Below are 19,181 nucleotides of genomic sequence, written 5' to 3'. Positions count from 1 at the left end.
AATGTTCATAGTTGTGGGAAATCATTGGGGGAGGGGAGGGGCTGGCAATTATTTAATGTCAGTTAACAGCAAGATTCAAGGAGTGAAAACTGTATAAACTGTTCCAAACCCAAACTGTCAATGTCAGAGGTCAAAATACACATCAAAACTACCCTTAAATCAACAAAGCAAATCTGGGTTTATTGTTCGTTCACATGGCCACTCCTAACCAGCCTAATTCAAACTCTGCAGCACTGGATTTTCACTCTCATTGAACGTTTTCAAACAGCATTTTCCTTACTTTGACTGTGGGTAAATTTTGATGATTGGTGAAAACACTGCTTGCTCAGTTTGTGTGAGTCTGGTGAAACTGATGTTTGCTGACATAAACTAACCCTTCCAAACCTATTTTATAAGGCTCCCACCACCATGGCACCTGAGTATCTCATGATCATTAAACCAGAGCACACGTGCACAATCTTTGCTGTACTGAAATGCAGAGCGCGATCACGCCTATTTTGCAAAAGGGAAACTGAGGCACAGAATAGCTAAGTGTATAGCTCAAGTGCCTGCAGGGAATCTATGTCAGAGTGGACTTGAACTCCTGTCTTCCAAACCACTCAGCCAGCCTTCCTCTCACAAGTAGCTTATGGGTTCCTTGCTCATCCTGATCGTTGTATTCACCTGCTGCCTCGTACCTTATACTTACTGCATGAGCACTTCAGGCCAGGGTCTTTCTCTCCCTAAGGATCTGTACAGCACCTAGCGTAACAGGGCCACAATCCTGATAGACGCTCCAAGCTCCATCCCAGTAAGCTGCACTGCCTGCACATGTGTGAACTGTTGAGTTTCAGACACTGCAGAGGGCGTTCCTAGAAGGGGGATATGTGGCGTGGCATGGCAGGGGCACCTTCTTCAGGGTCAGTGGAGAAGTTCCCCCTACACCTAGCAACGGGGGTTCCTCCGTGGGGAAGGGGAGGAATTCAACCCTGGGCTGAGGGCCAGTGCAAGGCCAAGGCAGCCCCCTAAGCAGGACTTAATTTGTGAATCTGCCTTCCTTTGGCCCTCTCCTCAGGGCCAAATCCCCCCCACCCCACATGAGACATTGCACACAGGGGTGCATTCCCCCACAGGTCTGCAAGGAAGCCCAAGCCCTCAGCTCCGTCATGACCTCCTCCCTGCCCTCCTCACGCTTCTTACTGGGAGAAAAGTGGTGTCGGATTGGGAGCACCGCCTGCAGGAGATTGGGGGGGGGGGCATCCCTGATACAGGGAAAGGGCCCAGACACTGCTGTGCAGAGCATTGCATTGCAAGGGACATTCCAGGATCCTCTGCTGCAGCCTCCTCTTTCCTAGGATCTTCAACAGCCGCCCATCACCCTGACATCTGAGTGCCCGCTGCAGGCCCATGTGCAGTGCTCCCAGGTGGTGGCATAGGGCCACAGCACCACTGCCCTGCCCAACTATGATACACAGGGCAGGGCATGGCACCTCTGCAGGCTAACGGGGGGCATCTCTCCCAACCCAGCCAGAAGGTGCTTTACCTCAGCATCGGCTCCAAGGATCCTAGTTTCTCCAGGCTGCAGTTCCACATCAGAGGTGCCCAGCAGGCCCTGCATGCAGCTTCTCTATCCCTCCTGTCCCAGGTCACTCACCCCCACTCCTCTCCCTGGGGATGCGCTGGAAGTGCGCATGTCCATGAAGATGGAAGGTTTGGGGGATGTAACATCCATCATAGGAGCCCCAAACATGGGCATAGCCATCTTGGTACCAGTGCTTGCCGTGCTGCTGTCATGCAGGGGCTGGAGGGTGCACATAGGGGATTGCACACAGCTGGCTCCCTGGAAGGAAATCAGCTACCAGAGCTGACTGGGGCCTGGGGGTGGCGGATCCCACCCTGCACGCACTGCAACAGGGTCAACCAGCTTGGCTGGTGGCAGAAGCCAGGTGGTGCACACTTGGCCTGAGCCCTGCAAACAGAACAGGAAAGCAGGTAGGCTGAAGGGGCCCATGCCACTAGACAGAGGGAGAGCGAAGCAGCTGTTTTTACTCCCTTGTGTAAGGGAGAAAAGTTCTCAATTTTATTGGGGGTTGGGAGGGTGCATGGGAAGGAGGGAACTAGCGAGCTGGGGAGGAGAAATGCAGAGAGAGAACCCAGGCTCACCACCCGTTCAGCTCCCTCCAGCCTGACCCCCTTCTGCAGTATCCTGGACAAGCCTTGGGGCAGTCAGATTCACGTTACTGAAGTGAGTCAAAGAGTAGCGAAGGAGGGTTAATGCCATAGGGTCCATTGTGTTAAACGTGCAATTGTGCAGCTGGAGGGGGGATGCTCCCTAGTTCCTCTGGTTATCAGCCCTTTGAAGTCAGCCCCTGGGGAGAAACACAAGTTCAAACCCCACCCTCCAGGGGCCAGAGAAAGGCTTTCTGGATAAACAGCCTGGTTTTAAAGGCACGCAGGGCCTTCCTCCTGAGTCAGCACGGACAGGACCTCTGGTCCACAGCAGCCCCATCCTCAGGGAAGGGGTGGGAGGACCAGGCCCCATAAGGTGAGCTGAAGCTGACACAAGCTGGATCCCCCATGGAAACCCCTGGAGTGTGGGGGTGAAGGACCCCGAGCCCATGTGAGGGGTGGGGTGAGCTGTGCATGCAGGGTCTTGTCATGGTTTCCTCTGCGGTGCCTGTATCTGAACCATAGAATAGGCCGGCAGAGGAAGTGCCGTAGGGCTGCCAGACCTATGCCAGTCCCTGGGAACTGGCTCAGAGGGGAAAGCAAGCAGGCCTGCCCGGGCAGCCTGGCAGTGCTGGGCACAACCCGGGGAACCCTGCCCAGAAGGGAGGGAGAGGGGTCTCCATCCCAGAGCGGCAGCAGGCTGGGGAGCCGGGGGCTGAGAGCAGGTGTCCTCGCCAAAGGGGGGATACAGGCACTGTGGCTCTGAAACGGGACCACCTCACTCTTGCGCTGGAAGGGGCAGGGAAAGCAATGGGGCCGGGCACAGGGAGGAGCCTTGAGGCGAGGCCCTGGGCCAGTTCAAGCACATGGAGGGACCGGGGAGCCCCTGTAAAGCTCATCTCTGCCTGGGAGGAGACAGGAGGGAGAAGCTGGCCAGCAGGCCCAGGCCCGGCTGGGAACAGAGAACAGCCCCGGCTGCAGCAGGCCGAGGAAGCCCCAGCAGGAGGGTGATCGATTCAGGTAAGAGGGAGCCAAGGCCCAGGCTTCTCCCCTGACCCCAGGCAGCTGCTGCAGACGCGGCTCCCAGGGGACTGTGCTTTACTGGTTACAAGAGACGCTGCTTGGTGCTCCAAGGCAAGAGTGGCAGCACGTGCCCCCCCCACCCCCACCCCAGGCCAGGCCCGGCCCGTATCTCTCCCGCTGCAGGGTGGTTGCTGCCTTACCCGCCTTGGCTAATGCAGGTCCACCAGCTTCCATTGCTCCCCGCTGGGCGTGACAGCCCATGGTCGTCCCATCAACAGAGAGAGCAGGGAGTGAACCAGCCACCTATGCGCACACTGCGTGCCCCAGCCCTGTGGCTGATTTCACCCTGCGCCCAGTGTGACCTTGAACACGCTGTCTGTACAAGGTCAGGCCTTGCACGTAGGTGTGGAATTGCACACTTTACTGTGTGTGATACAGCACGCCCTTGCCCCCCACCTTTGCACCACTGGCCCCCGGCAGCCCAGCACCCAGGGGCCACTGGAGGCAATAGGCAGCATTAAAATCCCCAATGCCACCCCGGGTGCAGCAAACAGGGCCCCACCCTGCAGACGGCGTCAGCTCTGTGCAAGGAGACGGCTGAGGCAAAGAGCTTCCAGGGTTTACGGCCGTAACCAGTGCTCCTCCAGGCTCCATCTGCAGGCGGGACAGAAGAGGGGTCGTGGGCCTGTCCCACCAGCCTGGAAGAACGGTTTCCTCGTTACACCATTGGACGCTGCAGGTGGAGCAGGAACTAGGTGGGTAGAGCAAGTCCTCCTCCTTGGGGGGCAGGAGAGAAGGTAAAAGTCTGATGAAAGTCACCAAGAACTGCATGCACGGCTCTGAGCCCAGGTGTCTCCTTCAGAAGCAGCAGCTCCCAGCATCGGTCTGATGTGCATTCATTGGTGCTGGTCCAGAAACCCATCCTGGCACAGCCCTGGGTCATGCAGCCAGGCAGGCAGCGGGGGGAGGGGACGGGGACGACCCACAGAACAGGATGTCACTGCAACCCCCTGGGAGAAAGGGGTAGATAACCCGTGTGCACCGGTGGCATAGCAGGGCCTCCTCTGGGGATGTGCAGAGCCATTTTAATCAGGAGGGGGAGCACCTCTAGTGACCTTCATTCTCCAAAACCCACCTCCCATCCCAGAGGAGCCATGCCCAGAACGTCTGAGGCCCAGTAGAGCCAACAGAGTACAGAGAGGCAGGCTCCGGTGTCCCAGCCCGGGCCAAGGGACAAAGGGGTGCTGGGATCTGGCATCCATGCCCCATGGGGTCCGGCTCCTCAGCTGTCTGCATTGATGGGTGCCCTTCCCCCTCCCAGCAGATTCTCCCTCTCAGCCTCAGAGCCCAGGGCAGCCGCTGGGGGCCGGCGCCAGGGCAGCCTGGCGAGCAGGGGCTGGTGCAGGCCGTTGTAGAGGGCAGCGCCGGTCAGAAGGATGAGGAAGCCCAGGATCTCCAGGCCGTGGAAAGTCTCCCAGCCCACAGCCAGGCTGACGGCCCAGATGACCACGGTGCGCAGGCTGTCCAGCACCATGCGGGTGGTGGCGCTGATCTCCTTGGTGACGCTGATGCCGGCGAAGTTGAAGAAGGCAATGCTGCTGATGTTGCCTGCCAGGGCCAGGGCAATGAGGGGCTGGCGGCCGATCTGGCAGAAGGCATCCAGTGTGTCCTCCAGCACCTGCCGCGGGCCGCTGCTGAAGCTGCCCGCCGGGATGTAGTACATGGGGATCAACAGGAGAGACAGGATGACGAAGCCAAAGAAACCTGGGAGGGAACAAGGCAGGGGGTGGCGGTGCAGAAAAGCCAGGTGCTACTGGTTGGGTGGGGCTCATTCCCCAGAAGGTGGTTCTCCACCCTGACCCCAACACGTGGCATTTCCTGCTCCAGACCCCTGAACACTGGAACCGGGTTTTGCTGGGGGACGGATTTTGGGAGAAAGGTGCAGTTTTTCAGAGGCTGTCCTGAGTCATGAGGATCCAGCCGCCCCTCCCGCCAGGCACAAGTGAGCCGCGGGGTGGGCAATGAACCCCGGAGTTTTAAGGAGGCCTCCCCTCGAGCCGCTGTGTTCCGCTCCCTTGCCGCAGTATCCGCCCCTGACGCTGTTTCACACACACGGAAAACAGTCTGGCTAAAGACAGCTCTTCCCAGCACCCCCAGCCCCATTCACGTGGACTGGAGGGGTGGGTGCCCAGCAGAGAGACCCTGGCTCCCCTCCCACCAGCTGCCTCTTTGCCCTTGCTGCCTGGGCGCAGACCCCAGACCCCATGTCTTCAGCGGACAGGGACACTTCAGGTGCCCCCGATAAAAGCTTCAGCCCCCGCAGCCTAGCGCCAGCCTCGGAGGCTGGCATGCAGGACGCTGCCCGCTGCATCTCCCAGCGTGAGTGACGCCGCCACAGGCTCCCTGCTCGGAGTCAGTAGCCCAGAGTTGCCCACAGGGCATCAGAGACACTTCCCCCTCCCCGTCCTTGCACCCAGTATGGGGTTCCCCCCACCCAGCCTCAGCCCCCTGCTGCCACCTACCCTCCGTGCCGACGGCTCGCAGTGGGTGCACATCGTGTTTGTAGATGAACTTCTCCTCCAGCACCATCTGAATGGCGACAATCACCTGGGCCATGATGATGAGCAGGTCACCTGGAGGGGGGCGGGGAACAGAGAATGTGGGGGTCTCCAGACACAGCCCCATCCCAGACCCCTCACCCACCGGGCGGCGTAACTGGAGCAGGAATCCATTGCATTCAGGACCGGCGTCCCAGCAGTCAGTCCCACGTGGAAAATCTATCCCAGTGATGGCCCCTTCTCAGATTCCTTCGTGGCCCTCCCAGGACATCCCCTGCCCCCAGCCTTACTCCGGGACCCCCCCACGTACCTGTGATGACCTCGCTCAGCTTGTGCGTCTCATCGTGGGTGCCGAGCATGTCTGCCAGCCCCACCACCACCAGCCCAGCCATGGTGACCAGGATCCCCAGCCACTGGCTTGGCACCAGTTTGCGGCCCAGGAAGGCGACCGAGAGCAGCCCGGTGAAGATGATCACCGCCCCACGCAGCATCTGGAAGCTGGAGGCGCTGGTCATGTTCAGGGCTACGGCGAGATAACGTGTTTGTGAGTGCAGCTGCCGGGCCAGACGTGCCACAGTCCTGACCCCCAGCTAGTCCATTCCTCCCCTCCTCCCTAGACGCACCCCAGCCCCCCGCTATTCCTGTCCCACCAGCTATCTCCAGACCCGACCATTTTAGGAGCCCAGTAAGCAAGCGACTTGTACCCCTGCGGAGTAGCTTGTGGGTGGGTGACTACTTCATCTTCTGGACTTCCAGCCACCAGAGGGTAAAAGCCTTTATACCAGCACAGCCTGCAGAGTGTCTCCTCCTACTCAGGCACTAGAGCTCTGCTTTATCACAGCTGAGAGTCCCGGTTCTAGCCCCCACCCCAAATTCAATGAGGCATTTTAAATCTGGGAGGCATAGAGGTAGCGACTGTGCCCAGGCAGAATATTTCAGCCATGGCATCCTTCCCAGCCTGCGTTCAAAGCTTCCCGCGCTCCCCCTCCCTCCTGCGGGACAATGCAGCCAGAGAACACAATGACCGGTCATTAAATAGGGTTTAATCAGTGTCAGTCTGAGTGACATCTCCTCTTGATGTGCTCACAATTAACTGAGGTTCATCCATCGTGCATGGGGGGGTCCCCGGCTCCGCGCCGCTCCCAGTCAGGGAGTTTTTGGGGGTGACTTTAATTGGAGCTGTGAGCTCTGTGCTGAGACCTTGTGGAAAGGGCCCCTCCTCCCCTTCTGCTTGTGGACAGGACTACTCACATTTTGTGGTGGATGGTTAAAATCAAGAAATAAAACATGACCGCACCAGCTGATTGAGAACCCCTTTCAGAGCCTTCTCTCGCGGCTGTGGGGCAGTGCCACGGGCCAAAAATCTCCTCACGCCACTCGGTCCAGGAGTAGCCAGAAAGAGATTCGTGGCCCCCTCCTCCACCACCTTGCCCCTTGTGTCATCTACAGCTGGGCAAAGCGAGCGCACCCCATGGCATTTCCCACCCACTCTGCCCGGCGGTGAATGAGGATGACCAAGGTGCCAGGTAGTGGGGAATCGGGCCCTGAGTTTCTAGGGGGGTTATTAAAACTGATTATTTACATAAAGGACATTGGAATCTCAGAGCTTCTTAGCCATTTGCGGACACAGGGCTTCCGGCCTCCCCTGGACTGGTTGGAGAAAGGAAATGGTCAAAGCAGATGATTCGGGGGATGGCTAGCTTAGAGGAAGGACTGTGACAAAGTTAAGAGGCTACCCTGGGAATCCGGAGGCCAGGGTTCAAATCCTAGCTCCACCAGATTCCCTGTGGGACTGTGAGCAAGTCGCTGCCCTTCTGTGCCTCAGTTTCCCCTCTGTACACTAGAGCGACTAGCTCTGCCTCACAGAGGGGTTGCAAGGAAAGCTGCATTCCAGAGTGTGAGGTGCTCAGACACTACAGTAAAGGGGTCAGATACGTACTTAAGATAACTTCGGTTTCTGCCCATCTAGGAGAGGGCGCCCCTTACAGGCAGCAGGCCTCACTCCGAGAGAAGGCACAATCCCGGGAGAGTTGACAGGGGAACATACATTGCTTGGTGGCCTGTTGGTTTGTTCTCTTTGCAAAACAGATGAGCAATACAGGGGGGAGGAAATAAGGGTTTTCTCCTCCCCTCCCTCCTTGCCAATTTTGTTTGGTTGGCTCAGTAACAGGGGGCAGTTTCCAAATGAAAACTGTCACTTTTAATCTGTGTTCAAAGCTGGGGTTTTCTTTGCCTTTTTAAAAAACCAAACTGTGGGGGGTTAACCCCCCAGGAAGGACCACCTGCAAAAAAGTTGTGACGTTTCACAGTTTTAAAGACAACTCAACTTGCCCCTTGTGTATCAGGTGCCCCCATTTGCCCCCCAAGCCCGGAGCTGCGTCAGAGCCCCCAGCACTTACCCACATACATGATGCTGGTCCCGGTCATGTCACACAGCGCCGGGGGCAGGAAGAGCAGTGGGTTGAAGGGCTGTGCGGGGGCCAGGCTGGGCTCTGCTCTCTGCCGGTCCCTGCAGACCAGGATGTAGAAGGCAGCGAGGCAGGAGAATTCACCCAGGAACATTCCCACAGCCTGAAACACGGACACAGCCGCTCTGTAACGACAGTGCTTGGGGAGGTGGCTCGGCAGGGGCTGGGTGCTGGTATCTCAGGGGGCAACCGCAGCTCCTCACCCAGTGTCTGTTCCCTGGAGCGAGGCAGACCCAGGAAGCTCTGCCACCCCACAGCTCCAGCTGTGCCCCTCAGTCCCAAACTGTAGCCTCCCCTCCAGCTGGGCCAGTGGATCCCAGAGCCGCTGGATGGCAGGACAGGCCAGAGCGTAAAATCTTGTACAATCTGCTATGCAACCTGCTGATCCAGGAAGGGGTGGAGAGATGGGGAGAGGACACGACACTCCTCTTCCCCAGAATAATCCCCTCTGCTCCCCAAAAGGCACTGCCGTCAGGGCAATGCCATGAAGGAAGTATGGGCAACACGCTGGCCTGGGGCTCTGTAGAGCTGGGTTCATCTGCCTTCCCCCCCGCAGGGGGCTGGGAGAAGAGATCCGCCACGAGGGGTGTGCGTGAGCTCTCTGATCCCATTCCCCGGCAAAACCCACGGCCCCGCCGGGCGCCGGCTGTACCTGGAGGAAGGGATGCTGGAAGCTGTGCTCTGCACTCCCGCCGCAGCCCCCCGCGGTGAAGTTGTCAGCCCATCTGGAACCGAGATAGAGTGGGGGTTGCTGTTAGAATAGGAAACCAGCAGACAGTGAAACCCGACTCTTCGCCTTTCTTCAAAGAACCGGGGACGTGCTAGTGACCCCAGCTACCACTAAGCCAGGGTCCCCCAGCGTTTTACCTCATGCCCCCCCAAGCCAGGGCCAGGAGTAGGGGGACACAGACAGGGGCAAGGGTCATAGCTAGAGGGACTGAGGCCGGCAGCCGAGATCTCGGGCATGGGACTGGCAGCAGGGACTGGGTCCAGGATTGGAGCTAGGAGTGCTCCCTCCCTGCACCCGTGAGGGGCTGGCCTAGGCCCCAGCTGTGGCCTCTCAAATGTTCCTCCATAGAGATGCCTCCCTCCCCAACTGGGGACCTCTGGGCTAAGTCCTGCTTTGGAAAACACCAGCGTTCTGAGGGTTAACAGCGGGAAGGCTGGGGCCGGAGGCTCTTGCGTGTAGCTACAATCAGGAGACAGGCCCTTCTGAGCGACCAGGTCTGCTCCGGGTCTAGCAACACTCACTCCCAACAGGCCAGAGCAGCGCTGGCAGTGCGAGCTGGACTCTACTCCGGCTCGTATATCCCCCAGAGTGGCGCTACCGAATGGTCACTTTTCAGAGCAGATGGGCAGGCCCCATTCCTTTAGCCTGCGGGGGAAACTGGCGCGCAGCTGTAACGGGGCGAGGTTCTTCCACGGCCCGCGAGGAAAAGCAGTCTCTAAGTACTGCAGTCGGAAGCAGAGGAATCTCTGGTATTTACCGAGGAACACGACTCAGCCGAGGACACTTTCCCACTGGGCAGGTGCAGAGCAAACTGCGCCAATGGAGTGCTGCGTTTTAAAAACGAACAGCTGTCTGCACAGCTGCATCGCCTCGGCCCACTTCTTACTGGGAGCATGGTCCAGCTATTAGAGCAGGGGCCTGGGGCCCAGGACTCCTGGGTTCCAGTTTGCTCTGTCAGCTCGAGCCGTGATTCGCCGTTTCATGGCTGGATGGGGAATATTTGCTTCCCGGGATGCTGGGAGGGGAGATTATTGATTTGGAGATCTGTGGATGACAGGAGCTAGGGAGAGCACTGGCTGATCTCTGCAGCGATACTGTCTTCGCCCTGTACTGGCTCACTGTCTATTCATGGTTACCTAGGGCTGGTTGAAAGACAGGAGGAATTCTTCCCCTGCCACCCCCTTCTCTCAGATTTGCAAAGGTTTGGACAAGCACGTGGGCTACCCCCAACCCACGGCCCTTTAGACAAGTGCTTGAGGTCACGGATTGTCTCACAGCATTTCATAAACGAACACCCCAGACAGATCACAGTATATCCGGGATGGGGAAAGCGCCATCTTCCTGTCACCCAACCCGGCCTTGACCCTGAGCAGCCTGACCCATAGAACTGAGAGGTGGAGTGTGTTTCAGGTCAAGTCCAGCTCTCTGCAAATGCAAAACCATGGCCTGCCATCAAGGTCCCAGGCCCAGCACCCGGCAGTCTGGTGTAAGCACACTGCAAGTTCTCTAGCAGCTTTAGGGAGGGGTTTTTTTGGACTGAATTTAAAGGGATTAATCCAATCTGTGCATGTCCTTTACACTAGGTGTTTTGACATTATGTGTTTTAAGCTGCACCCAAGTTCTCCGTGCGTTATGTGTTCGTGCACTGACACCATAAAACTCACATGGCTGAAGATTAGATTGCAAGGGGGAAGGCTAGAGGTTTTTGGAGGAAGCAGCTGGGGCTTTTAGTGGCTTGAGAGTGTAGGATAAACCCATCAGCTGGATGGCTTTTAAGCAATCAGCAGTGAAACAGTTGGCAATTTAAGCGGCACTGTCATCATTAGGTTTCAGAGTTAACACCTCAAGCTGAAGGGGGCAATCCACCCCTCCCTTAGGGGATGTTTCAGCCTGGCTGCCACCCCAGCAAGATGACACTGCATCTGTTTGCATTTGGAAGGTTTACTTGACAGCCATAAATACCAGCCACTCACAATTCTGTAGCAAAGGATAGATTTTGCAACTGAGGAGTTTGCCGCAGAATACACAGGGTCCGGCCTATTGGACACATACTGCTGCTTTATCTAGCCTAGTACATCACCGGGACTAGACGGACAATGAATCAGAACAGAACGGGATTGCGTTTGTCTCACTCCAGCCACCTTGGCTGCCCAGATTTCTGTTCCTAGAGAATAAGTCCAACTTGTTCAGGCAGGATCACTAGGCTGGAGCTGTTCTAGTTAGTCTGGGCCAGTGACGCTCAGAGCTCTCTTTGATGGGAGCCCTTGGGCAAGCTGCACGGGCTTGCAGATTTGGGGAAGCGGTTAGGAGCAGCAGTGTGCTCAGTCCGGCGGGGAAAGAAGGGAAGAGCCTTGTTTTGAGATGCTGTCCGAGCTCTAGCAATGGAGATGAGCCACAGCACACTGTTTGAGCAGAGTCACGGGTTCAAATCCCCCACGGCCGTGACACCCAATATCCCAATATCAGGGCCACCTCCCAGCAGTGGGCAACACAGTGCCCCAAGTTCCTACGCTGCTGTTGGTGCTTTTGAGACTGACCGCAGCTGGGCTGTCCACTCCAGCCCTCCCTTGGGGCAAGCTGGCAGAGGGGCTGCTGATTTGCAGCCATTGCCTTAGGGAAAGGTGTCTCACAGTTCACACTCAGCGGGGAACGCTTTCCCCCCCCGGGAATATTTTCAAGAGTTTTAATTTTCTTTACCATCCCGAATAGGAACCTAAACAAAAATCTTGACAACGTCTGTGGCCGAACGAATCGTCAGAAGATTTTTGTTTGGGTCAAGCCAAGTGTTTCATTTTGATCGTTTCTCTTTTTTCTTTTCAGCCTAGCGAGCTTACGTTTTGAAACAGTCACTTTGAACTGGGAAACTTGTTGCCGTCGAAAGGAACAATTTCCAAACTTTTCTGCAAGTTTTTTCCCAAGTTGGGAGATTTGTCCAAACTGGCCCCGTCTTGTGAACCTTTTCTGCTTTGATAAATTAGCATTTTTTTGGGACAAAAAGGGATTTGTCAAAGAGTTCCCAGGCAGTGTTACAGTTTACAAAACTCCTGACATGCAGCCAAGATAAAGTGCTCTTTGGAGACCACCCCAGCAGCAGATACTTCCCAGGAAGGAAAAGGCTGCTTTCAAAGGGGCCTGCAGACACAAGTGCTGTCACTTGGCCAGTCGCTGCACAGACTTGCCTGCAAGCCCAGTGGTGAGCACAAAACTTTCGATTTCTTGGCACCTATTCCAGCCCCTCCCTGGCCGGGAGTGACAGTGAGGCAAACCTGACACCTCCATGTAACAGACAGAGTTAGGGAGCCTCGACTCCTGGGACTCAGATGTCAGCCCGGCATTAATCTTCACTAGATCAGTCATGGTTGCGGGAAAGAGAGATGTCTAGTGAGAGCCGGGGGATCCCGCGAATCAGGGAGCAGCACCCCCTTTGCAGACAGGCAATCCTGTGCACACGGAGATGGAGGAGCAGGAATGGCAGGGTTGCCCTTTGGGAGGTGAAGGGGGTGCCACCACCTCCCCACCCCTTCCCTCCAAACATTAACCCATCTGGAGGCAGGTTTCTGCACCCAGCAGAGACAAGCTAGCGAGCTTGAGGGGCCACTCCTCTGCCCCGGGGTGGCCAGCCCCAGCCCAGCACTGTTTGCCCAAGGGCAGCTTTCAAAACCACACCATCAGCTACCGGGAGGTTTTGCATCAGCTGCGGGCAGGGGCCAGGAAGGGGAGAGCATTCTTTCCCTTATGAAATGGCACTGCCTTTGCCCCGGGATCCGAGATGGGCAGAGGCTGATCCTGGGCCTGATTCCCCCTGCCCCGCGCGTCACACCCATGTTACACAGATGCCGAGCAGGGAGAGACAAGGGCCTGTGATTAGCTTCCTTCCCCGAGCACATTCGTTCTATGCCACGTCCACGCTCAGCTGCAGCCTCCCTTGCCAGCAGGCGCTGCTCAGCGGGGGGATCTAGGCACCAGCTCTGGATTTCAGCCATGCCCCATGCGACAGATCAGAATCCTGGCTGCTGCGATGTCTCTGCCTTGGAAAGATGCAGGGCCGAGTCGGTCTTATGTTTGAGGCTCTACCTGCTCCGTGGAGGAGGTTGCTTCAAGCCGATGGTCTCCCTTGCCCCTCCAACACTGGCACAACCACCTCCACCCCAGAGGTGGCTGCAATTCAGACCCAAGGTCTCAGCAACTAACTTTCTATCTTGTGATATGACGTGCTTTAGGGCCTGCCTCTGCGAGACTCCCAGTCTGTTCCTAGACTATGGAGACCAGGAGAGGTGGGTGAAGGGTCTAGGGATGGATCTGTCTTGCCAGCAGTTTAATTAGTTCTCACATGCGCCTAACAGTCCCCCTCCACCCCTAAAACATCTGCACATAAACCCGGCTAGCTTAGCTGAGGATTTCACAAGGTCAACACCCAGGTCATTACAGAGGCAGGGAGGTTCAGGGCTCCATTGCCTGCTGGAGTGCCGAACTGGGGAAGGGAGGTTTGATATGTGGGGAAAGGAGATGTTTCCAGCGCTTTGTTCTTAGATCACTGAGCTGCTGAGAAGAGCTAAGTTACCTGCCTGAGACACCAAGGCCCTTTTATCCACAAAACAAGGGTAGTAGCTAGTGGCAGGGCAAACACTCCGTACCTTGCTTCCAGCCTCCCCATCTTCCCCAAGGTTCGCCACACACATCTTCACCCTTTTAGGGGCGAGCCGCTTGAACGTTTCTGTGGAAAACACGTGCTGTCTCATGCAGTGGATGCGGGTTACGTGCTATCTGGAGCGGCCTGAGTGCCCCACCTCTGGGCAGACTGTCGGAAAACAGGGCAGACACCCCAAACGGGTGGAGTAGTCTGTAATCACATTAGATACTGGCATGGGGAAATCTGACTCCTGGGTCACTAGACCGGTCTCAGTACAGAGTCAAGACACGCCCCTCGGCTCTCCAGTCCATCTCGCCACCCGGACAAACTGGCCTTCGTGATCAATGGTCACTCCACCAAAACCACACTCCAGCAGGTTGCTCCCAGTCCGAAGAGACCAGGCACTTACCCCCATCATTTGGTACCCACAGATCTTACACCAAAGACTACCCGAGAACTGGCTCCCCAGTGTTAACTAACTAAGGCTTATTAGCAAAGAAAAGGGAGTTACTGAGGGGTTTAAAGCAGGTACAATACATGCACAGGTTAGTCAGAGTCTATCATTCCAAATGGTAGTGGACCTGTAGCAATCTGCCCGTTCCCCAAAAGCCTCTCAGAGCTACCCAGAATAACTCTGGGAATTTCCCACTTCTCCAGCCGTCCCTTAGAATCCAAACAGCCCAGAGACAAGGATCTTTCCCTGATCCGCACTTCTCCCAGAAAACAAGCCGCCAGGGTCGCTACCCACAGGTGGGCTCTGAGGAAGGAGAGTGAGAAATGCATCTAGCGTCTTATCTCCAATCATCACACACAATGGCCACGTGCTTTGAAAGTGACATTTCCATTAAAGTTCTTCATTTGCATCTCAAGGTTTCTCTCTCCTTTGAGAGGTTAAGGGGATGTCCACACTATACAGCTTTTAGCGACACGGACGTGGCTGTGGCCGAGCCACTCACGCAGCGGAGCCGGTGTTTGTCGGCTCTCCTGCCGACCACACGCTGTTCACATTGGCATTTGTCTTGGCAAAACTTTTGTCTTTTGGGGGGGAGGAGGTTTAACACCTCTGAAAGACAAAAGTTTGGTTGTTCAATTGCCAGTGTAGACACAGCCTTAGTGACAGGGGTACCTGCCGTGGAAATGTTTGCTGCGCCATTATAATGGGAGACAGAGACGTGAAAACAACACCGGCACAGGCACCGACTCTGAGCACCAGCAACCCATACGCCTGCTGGGTGTGGTGTCCTGTCCCATCCAGTGGCACCGAGGCCACTTAGAGAGAGGTTAATGAGTCTGCTACAGCCTCAGCTAAGAGCCAGGGGGCTTTTAGCTCACGCAGTAGAGGTTCACGCATTTAGCTCCAAAGATCCCAGGTTCGATCCCACCTGCCAACGACCAGGTTCTGTCAGTGTTACACACACACACAAAAATAAGCAGGGGCTTAACGCTCACCAGCAGCCAAGCTCCTCACCTCCCCTACAACACCTGCTGCAATCAGCTGTTCTGTGGTGTGTGGGGAGGTGGCAGGAAGAGGGGGAGCACTCCCTGGGTAGAGAGGAAGTTGGCGCCTATGAACACAGCTAACATCCCGCTAGTTTTCAGAAACGTTATAAACCAAACACAGTCACTTTGGGTAACAGACAAGTAAATCAACCTGGCCTCCAGCTCTGCATTTGTCAGCGGTCAGTGAGGCCTGGGGCTTTGCCACGAGTGGGCACCTGATGTGCCAGCCTCACACTGGCAATGCTGAGGAAGACAGCTTTCTGCTAGTAGCAACTGATCCCGTCCCACGGACTTTAACAGGAGTCAGATATTAGCACTGTTTTTGAGCAGGGAGAGGTGCTGTGCAGGGCCACGGGCCCCCATTCCCCACTGAAAGCCCGAGCTGCAGGCAGGTTTGTAGGGCTGCAGTCAGGGAAGGAAGCTCTGGAACAGGCAAGCCCAGGCAGCCAGGTGCCAGGGCAAGGCACCAGCCCAGAGATAACAAGGAGATGTACCATGCAGTCCCACGTTCCCCAGCACCCCTGTCCCCAGTGGAAAGCCCCCAGTATCAAGGCTGCAGTCCCGCACGCCCCTGGCCTCACCCTCCCACTCCGTAGTGATAGGACTCCTGCGTTACCTCTTGGGCAGGTGGCAGGCCCCCCGTCACCCCCAATCTGCTGTCCCAGGTAGGGGCCTTTCACGCCTTGGCAACCCTCCAGCTAACAACGCTTTGCTGGGAACGGAGCTGTGGCAAACCTAACAGCATCCGCTGTACAGACAGCAGAAACAGGGGATTTCAACTAAGTTTCCCAAACAGGAAAAGTCAAACCTGTTTAGGGTGACCGATGTCTGATTTTATAGGGACAGTCTCGATATTTGAGGCTTTTTCTTACAGTTTTATATGAAAGTGATCCAAGCGGGTTTCATGCTTCCAAGTGGAAATATTTTGGAATTCCATTGTGCGGATATGTGTGCCCCAACCCTGAATTTAAAATTTCCCATGCAAATTAAATTGTTCTGGATTTGAGGTCACTTCTAACCAGGGTAGGGAAATCAGGAGCAAGATGTTTTGTGGGAGAAGCAGAGAGCAGCGGTGCATCTTGCACCATGAAAGTAGGTAGGATATGCTTCGTGCTTTGGGCACCAGGCAGGAGGTGTTGGGAACATGTAAAATTCAGCCTCAAAGCTCAGCAAGAAAACTTAGAGGGAGCGGAGGTCACAGCCCCAGACAGTCCTGATGTAGGGCAGGGGGCATGTGACCGAAGGCGCCCCGAACGTCACCGAGCAGAAGCTGCTTTCTTGACCTTTGCTCGTGTCTTTCACGCTAAGTCAGCGAATTTTGAATAAGTCAGGGCAGAGCCCTGACCTCACCTGCCACCGTGACTAGACACCACCAACAAACCCAGCCCAGCTGACCACCACACTGACTCAGCTCTGCATTTGCAAGAGGCATTTAAAAAAAAAGGGGCTAATCAGGGTTTTCTGTTGAGACCTTTGCCAAGGCAGGGACTCAGGTCGCTTCCTGGGCCCCCTTGGGCAAGTTGCTTTAATTTCTCTGTGACTCAGTTTCCCCATCTGATATTTTAATTAATTGTGGCAAAGAGCTCGGATACAACAAGACGGGGCACAGATGAGCAGCTAGACGGACGCTCAGAGCTAGCGCTCTGCCCCCCTGCTCGCACGAGGGCAAAAGAAGCCGGGAGATCAGAGCTGGCTTCCTATCTCCCTCGCATGCAGGCTTTGCAGGAAGGGAAGTGGTCGAATCCCCACTCTCCGCTCTGTCACTAGCGCAGAGGAAAAGGACGCCCCATTTCTACCTACTGCATATCCTTGGCTTTAGAGCACTGCACCCTTTGCAAGGCCAAGGGACCAGAATCGATTAACTAAGCGAGTTTACACACAGGCCCCACGGCGGGAATGAAACTCCGGCTTGGTGAAGAGTCAACCCCAGAGCTGGGACCAGCCCACGGACAGACGAGGCTCTTTCAGTCTCCTGCTTTTCTGCGTAAGTCGTAGCTGTAGAGTCGAACAGGAGGAGGTGTGCAGCCCGGGCTGGGAGATCTCAGCGCATACCTGTAACAGTGGCTGCATTTTGGGGGCAGGCAGAGAAATGGCTAGAAGAAACTCCCCCCTCCTCAAATGGTGCACCGTGCCCAGTGGGGATAGCACCGCTTCCCTTGCAGACCAGGGCATCAGCCACCCTCAGAGGAGGACTGTTCTGTTTGGCGGGTGCCACTCCTCACGTCGAGCTTCTTACGCAAGGAGAACCCCAACCCAGCCAGGATTCGAACTCAGCAACCGGTTAACTCATTTGCTGTGCCTGGCAGGGGCTGTTCTGGGCCAACCTTGGAGCTTATCTCCACATCAAAGGCATTGCTAAGCTCAGGCAGGTTTCTCCAGGGCCAGAGCCATGCCCTCCCGCCCGCCTCCCAAGCCTTCTGGCTGTGGAGCTGAACACACCACACACATGCCAGCGGGCTAAGCACCGGCCAGACACGGTGCAGGCAGGTGGAGACTGAGGCACGGAAGGGCTGTGTCCACACGCATGGCAGCCAGGGTATTCCAGGGGCACAATCCCCCCTCAACAGGAGAAAAGGGCCCATCCACCGCAGCTCCCCCTAAGGGAAGGGAGGCCATTCCTCCAGCTCCCCCAACTCTGTTCCAGGAGAAATACGGTCCCTTCGGACATCCAGCCTCCCCCGCCATTCACTGAGGGCTGGAAGGAGACAGAGGGCCCAGATCAGAGCCCATCTCCTAACCCCCCCCCCCTCAGTCACCAGATCCAGGGGGAGGCAGCCCACAGGAAGCACCCCCCAGCGCCTTGTCAACCCGGCGTTGTTCCCCAGAATCTGGGTGCAGCCCCCCGCCCCGCCTCCAGCAGCGCCACCACGTTGTTCCCGGGACCCGGGTGCAGCCCCCCCCTAGCAGCGCCCCACATTGCCGCCAGGATGCAGCCCCCCCTCCAGCACGCGCCCCCCCCGCGTTGCTCCCCGGGATCGGGTGCAGCCCCCCCCCAACAGCGCCCCCCGCGTTGCTTCAGGGTGCAGCCCCCCCTCCAGCAGCGCCCCCGCGTTGCTCCCCGGGACCCTGGTGCAGCCCCCCCCCCAGCAGGCCCCCGCGTGCTCCCCCGGGGACCGGGTGCAGCACCCCTCAACAGCGCCCCCCGCGTTGCTCCCCGGGTGCAGCCCCGCCCCCCAGCAGCGCCCCCCGCGTTGCTCCCCGGGACCCGGGTGCAGCCCCCCCCAACAGCGCCCCCCGCGTTGCCTCCCCGGGTGCAGCCCCCCAGGAGCCCCCCCAGCCGACTGACTTGGCCGAGCGGGTGTTGATGGAGCCGGTGAGCAGCATCAGGCCGGCAGGAAGAGTGGTACTTGGTCCAGGCCATGCTCGGGGCCGGGCTCGCTCTGCACCCACCGGGCCCCGCCGCAGCGCTCGGGAGGGAGGGAGGGAGGAGCGAGCCCCGGGCTGCAGGAGAAGGAGGAGGAGGAGGAAGGGAGGTCACATGACCGTAGTCAGCTGAGAGACCCCGCCCAGCTCCCGCTCCCCGCCCCCAGGGCCCCGATCCGGCTGCCGCGCCCGGCCCCCCGAGCAAGCGGGGCTGGGGCCGGGGCCGGGGTACCCAGCACTGGGCCCTGGGCTGCGCCGGGGCAGGCTAGCCTCCTGGCTGCTCTCTGGGGGGCAGGACAGCAGGCAGAGCCTGGAGGGCCCCACTGGGGGCCAGCGCAGGCCAGAAACTTGCCCCCCCAATAATCCCTACAGCAGCTGATCTTTTAGGAAAACAGCCAGTCTTGATTCTAAAACTTGCCCGTGGGTGGAGACTCTAAATTGTTCCAGTGGGTAAATACTCCCTCTGACAAACTTACACCTTGCAGGATTTGCCTCTGTAATTTTGGCCAGCTGCAGCATGGCTCCTGGTAGCCATTTCTCTGCTAGACTGAAGAGCTTTCTTAGCAACAATACTTGTTCCCATGTAGGTAAATACGAAGTGAGCGAGTCACTTAACCTCTTTGCTAAGCTCCTTGTGCTGTCATTACAAGGCAGGTTTTCCAGTCCTTTAATCATTCCCCGGGCGTTCTCTGAACTGTCTCCAATTAATAAACCACCTTCTTGAACTGTGGATACCGGCACTGGACAAGGATTCCTGCAGC

General features: G+C 57.1%; 1 protein-coding gene across 1 annotated transcript; it reads right to left on the bottom strand.

Annotated features, from left to right (window-relative positions):
* Positions 1–3,577: 3,577 nt before the first annotated feature.
* Positions 3,578–18,418, bottom strand: SLC35F6 (solute carrier family 35 member F6). Its single transcript, XM_030555092.1, is given in 7 exon segments — positions 3,578–4,935; positions 5,694–5,804; positions 6,040–6,252; positions 8,129–8,300; positions 8,850–8,922; positions 18,344–18,397; positions 18,399–18,418. Coding segments are annotated over 7 exon segments (1,125 nt in total). The 3' UTR covers positions 3,578–4,453.
* Between the last annotated feature and the right edge of the window lie 763 nt (positions 18,419–19,181).

Source organism: Gopherus evgoodei, chromosome 3 (genome assembly GCF_007399415.2).
Source record: "Gopherus evgoodei ecotype Sinaloan lineage chromosome 3, rGopEvg1_v1.p, whole genome shotgun sequence".
Classification (NCBI taxonomy): domain Eukaryota; kingdom Metazoa; phylum Chordata; order Testudines; family Testudinidae; genus Gopherus; species Gopherus evgoodei.
The sequence above is the reverse complement of the archived record's forward strand: the minus strand, read 5'-3'. Positions and strand labels throughout refer to the sequence as shown.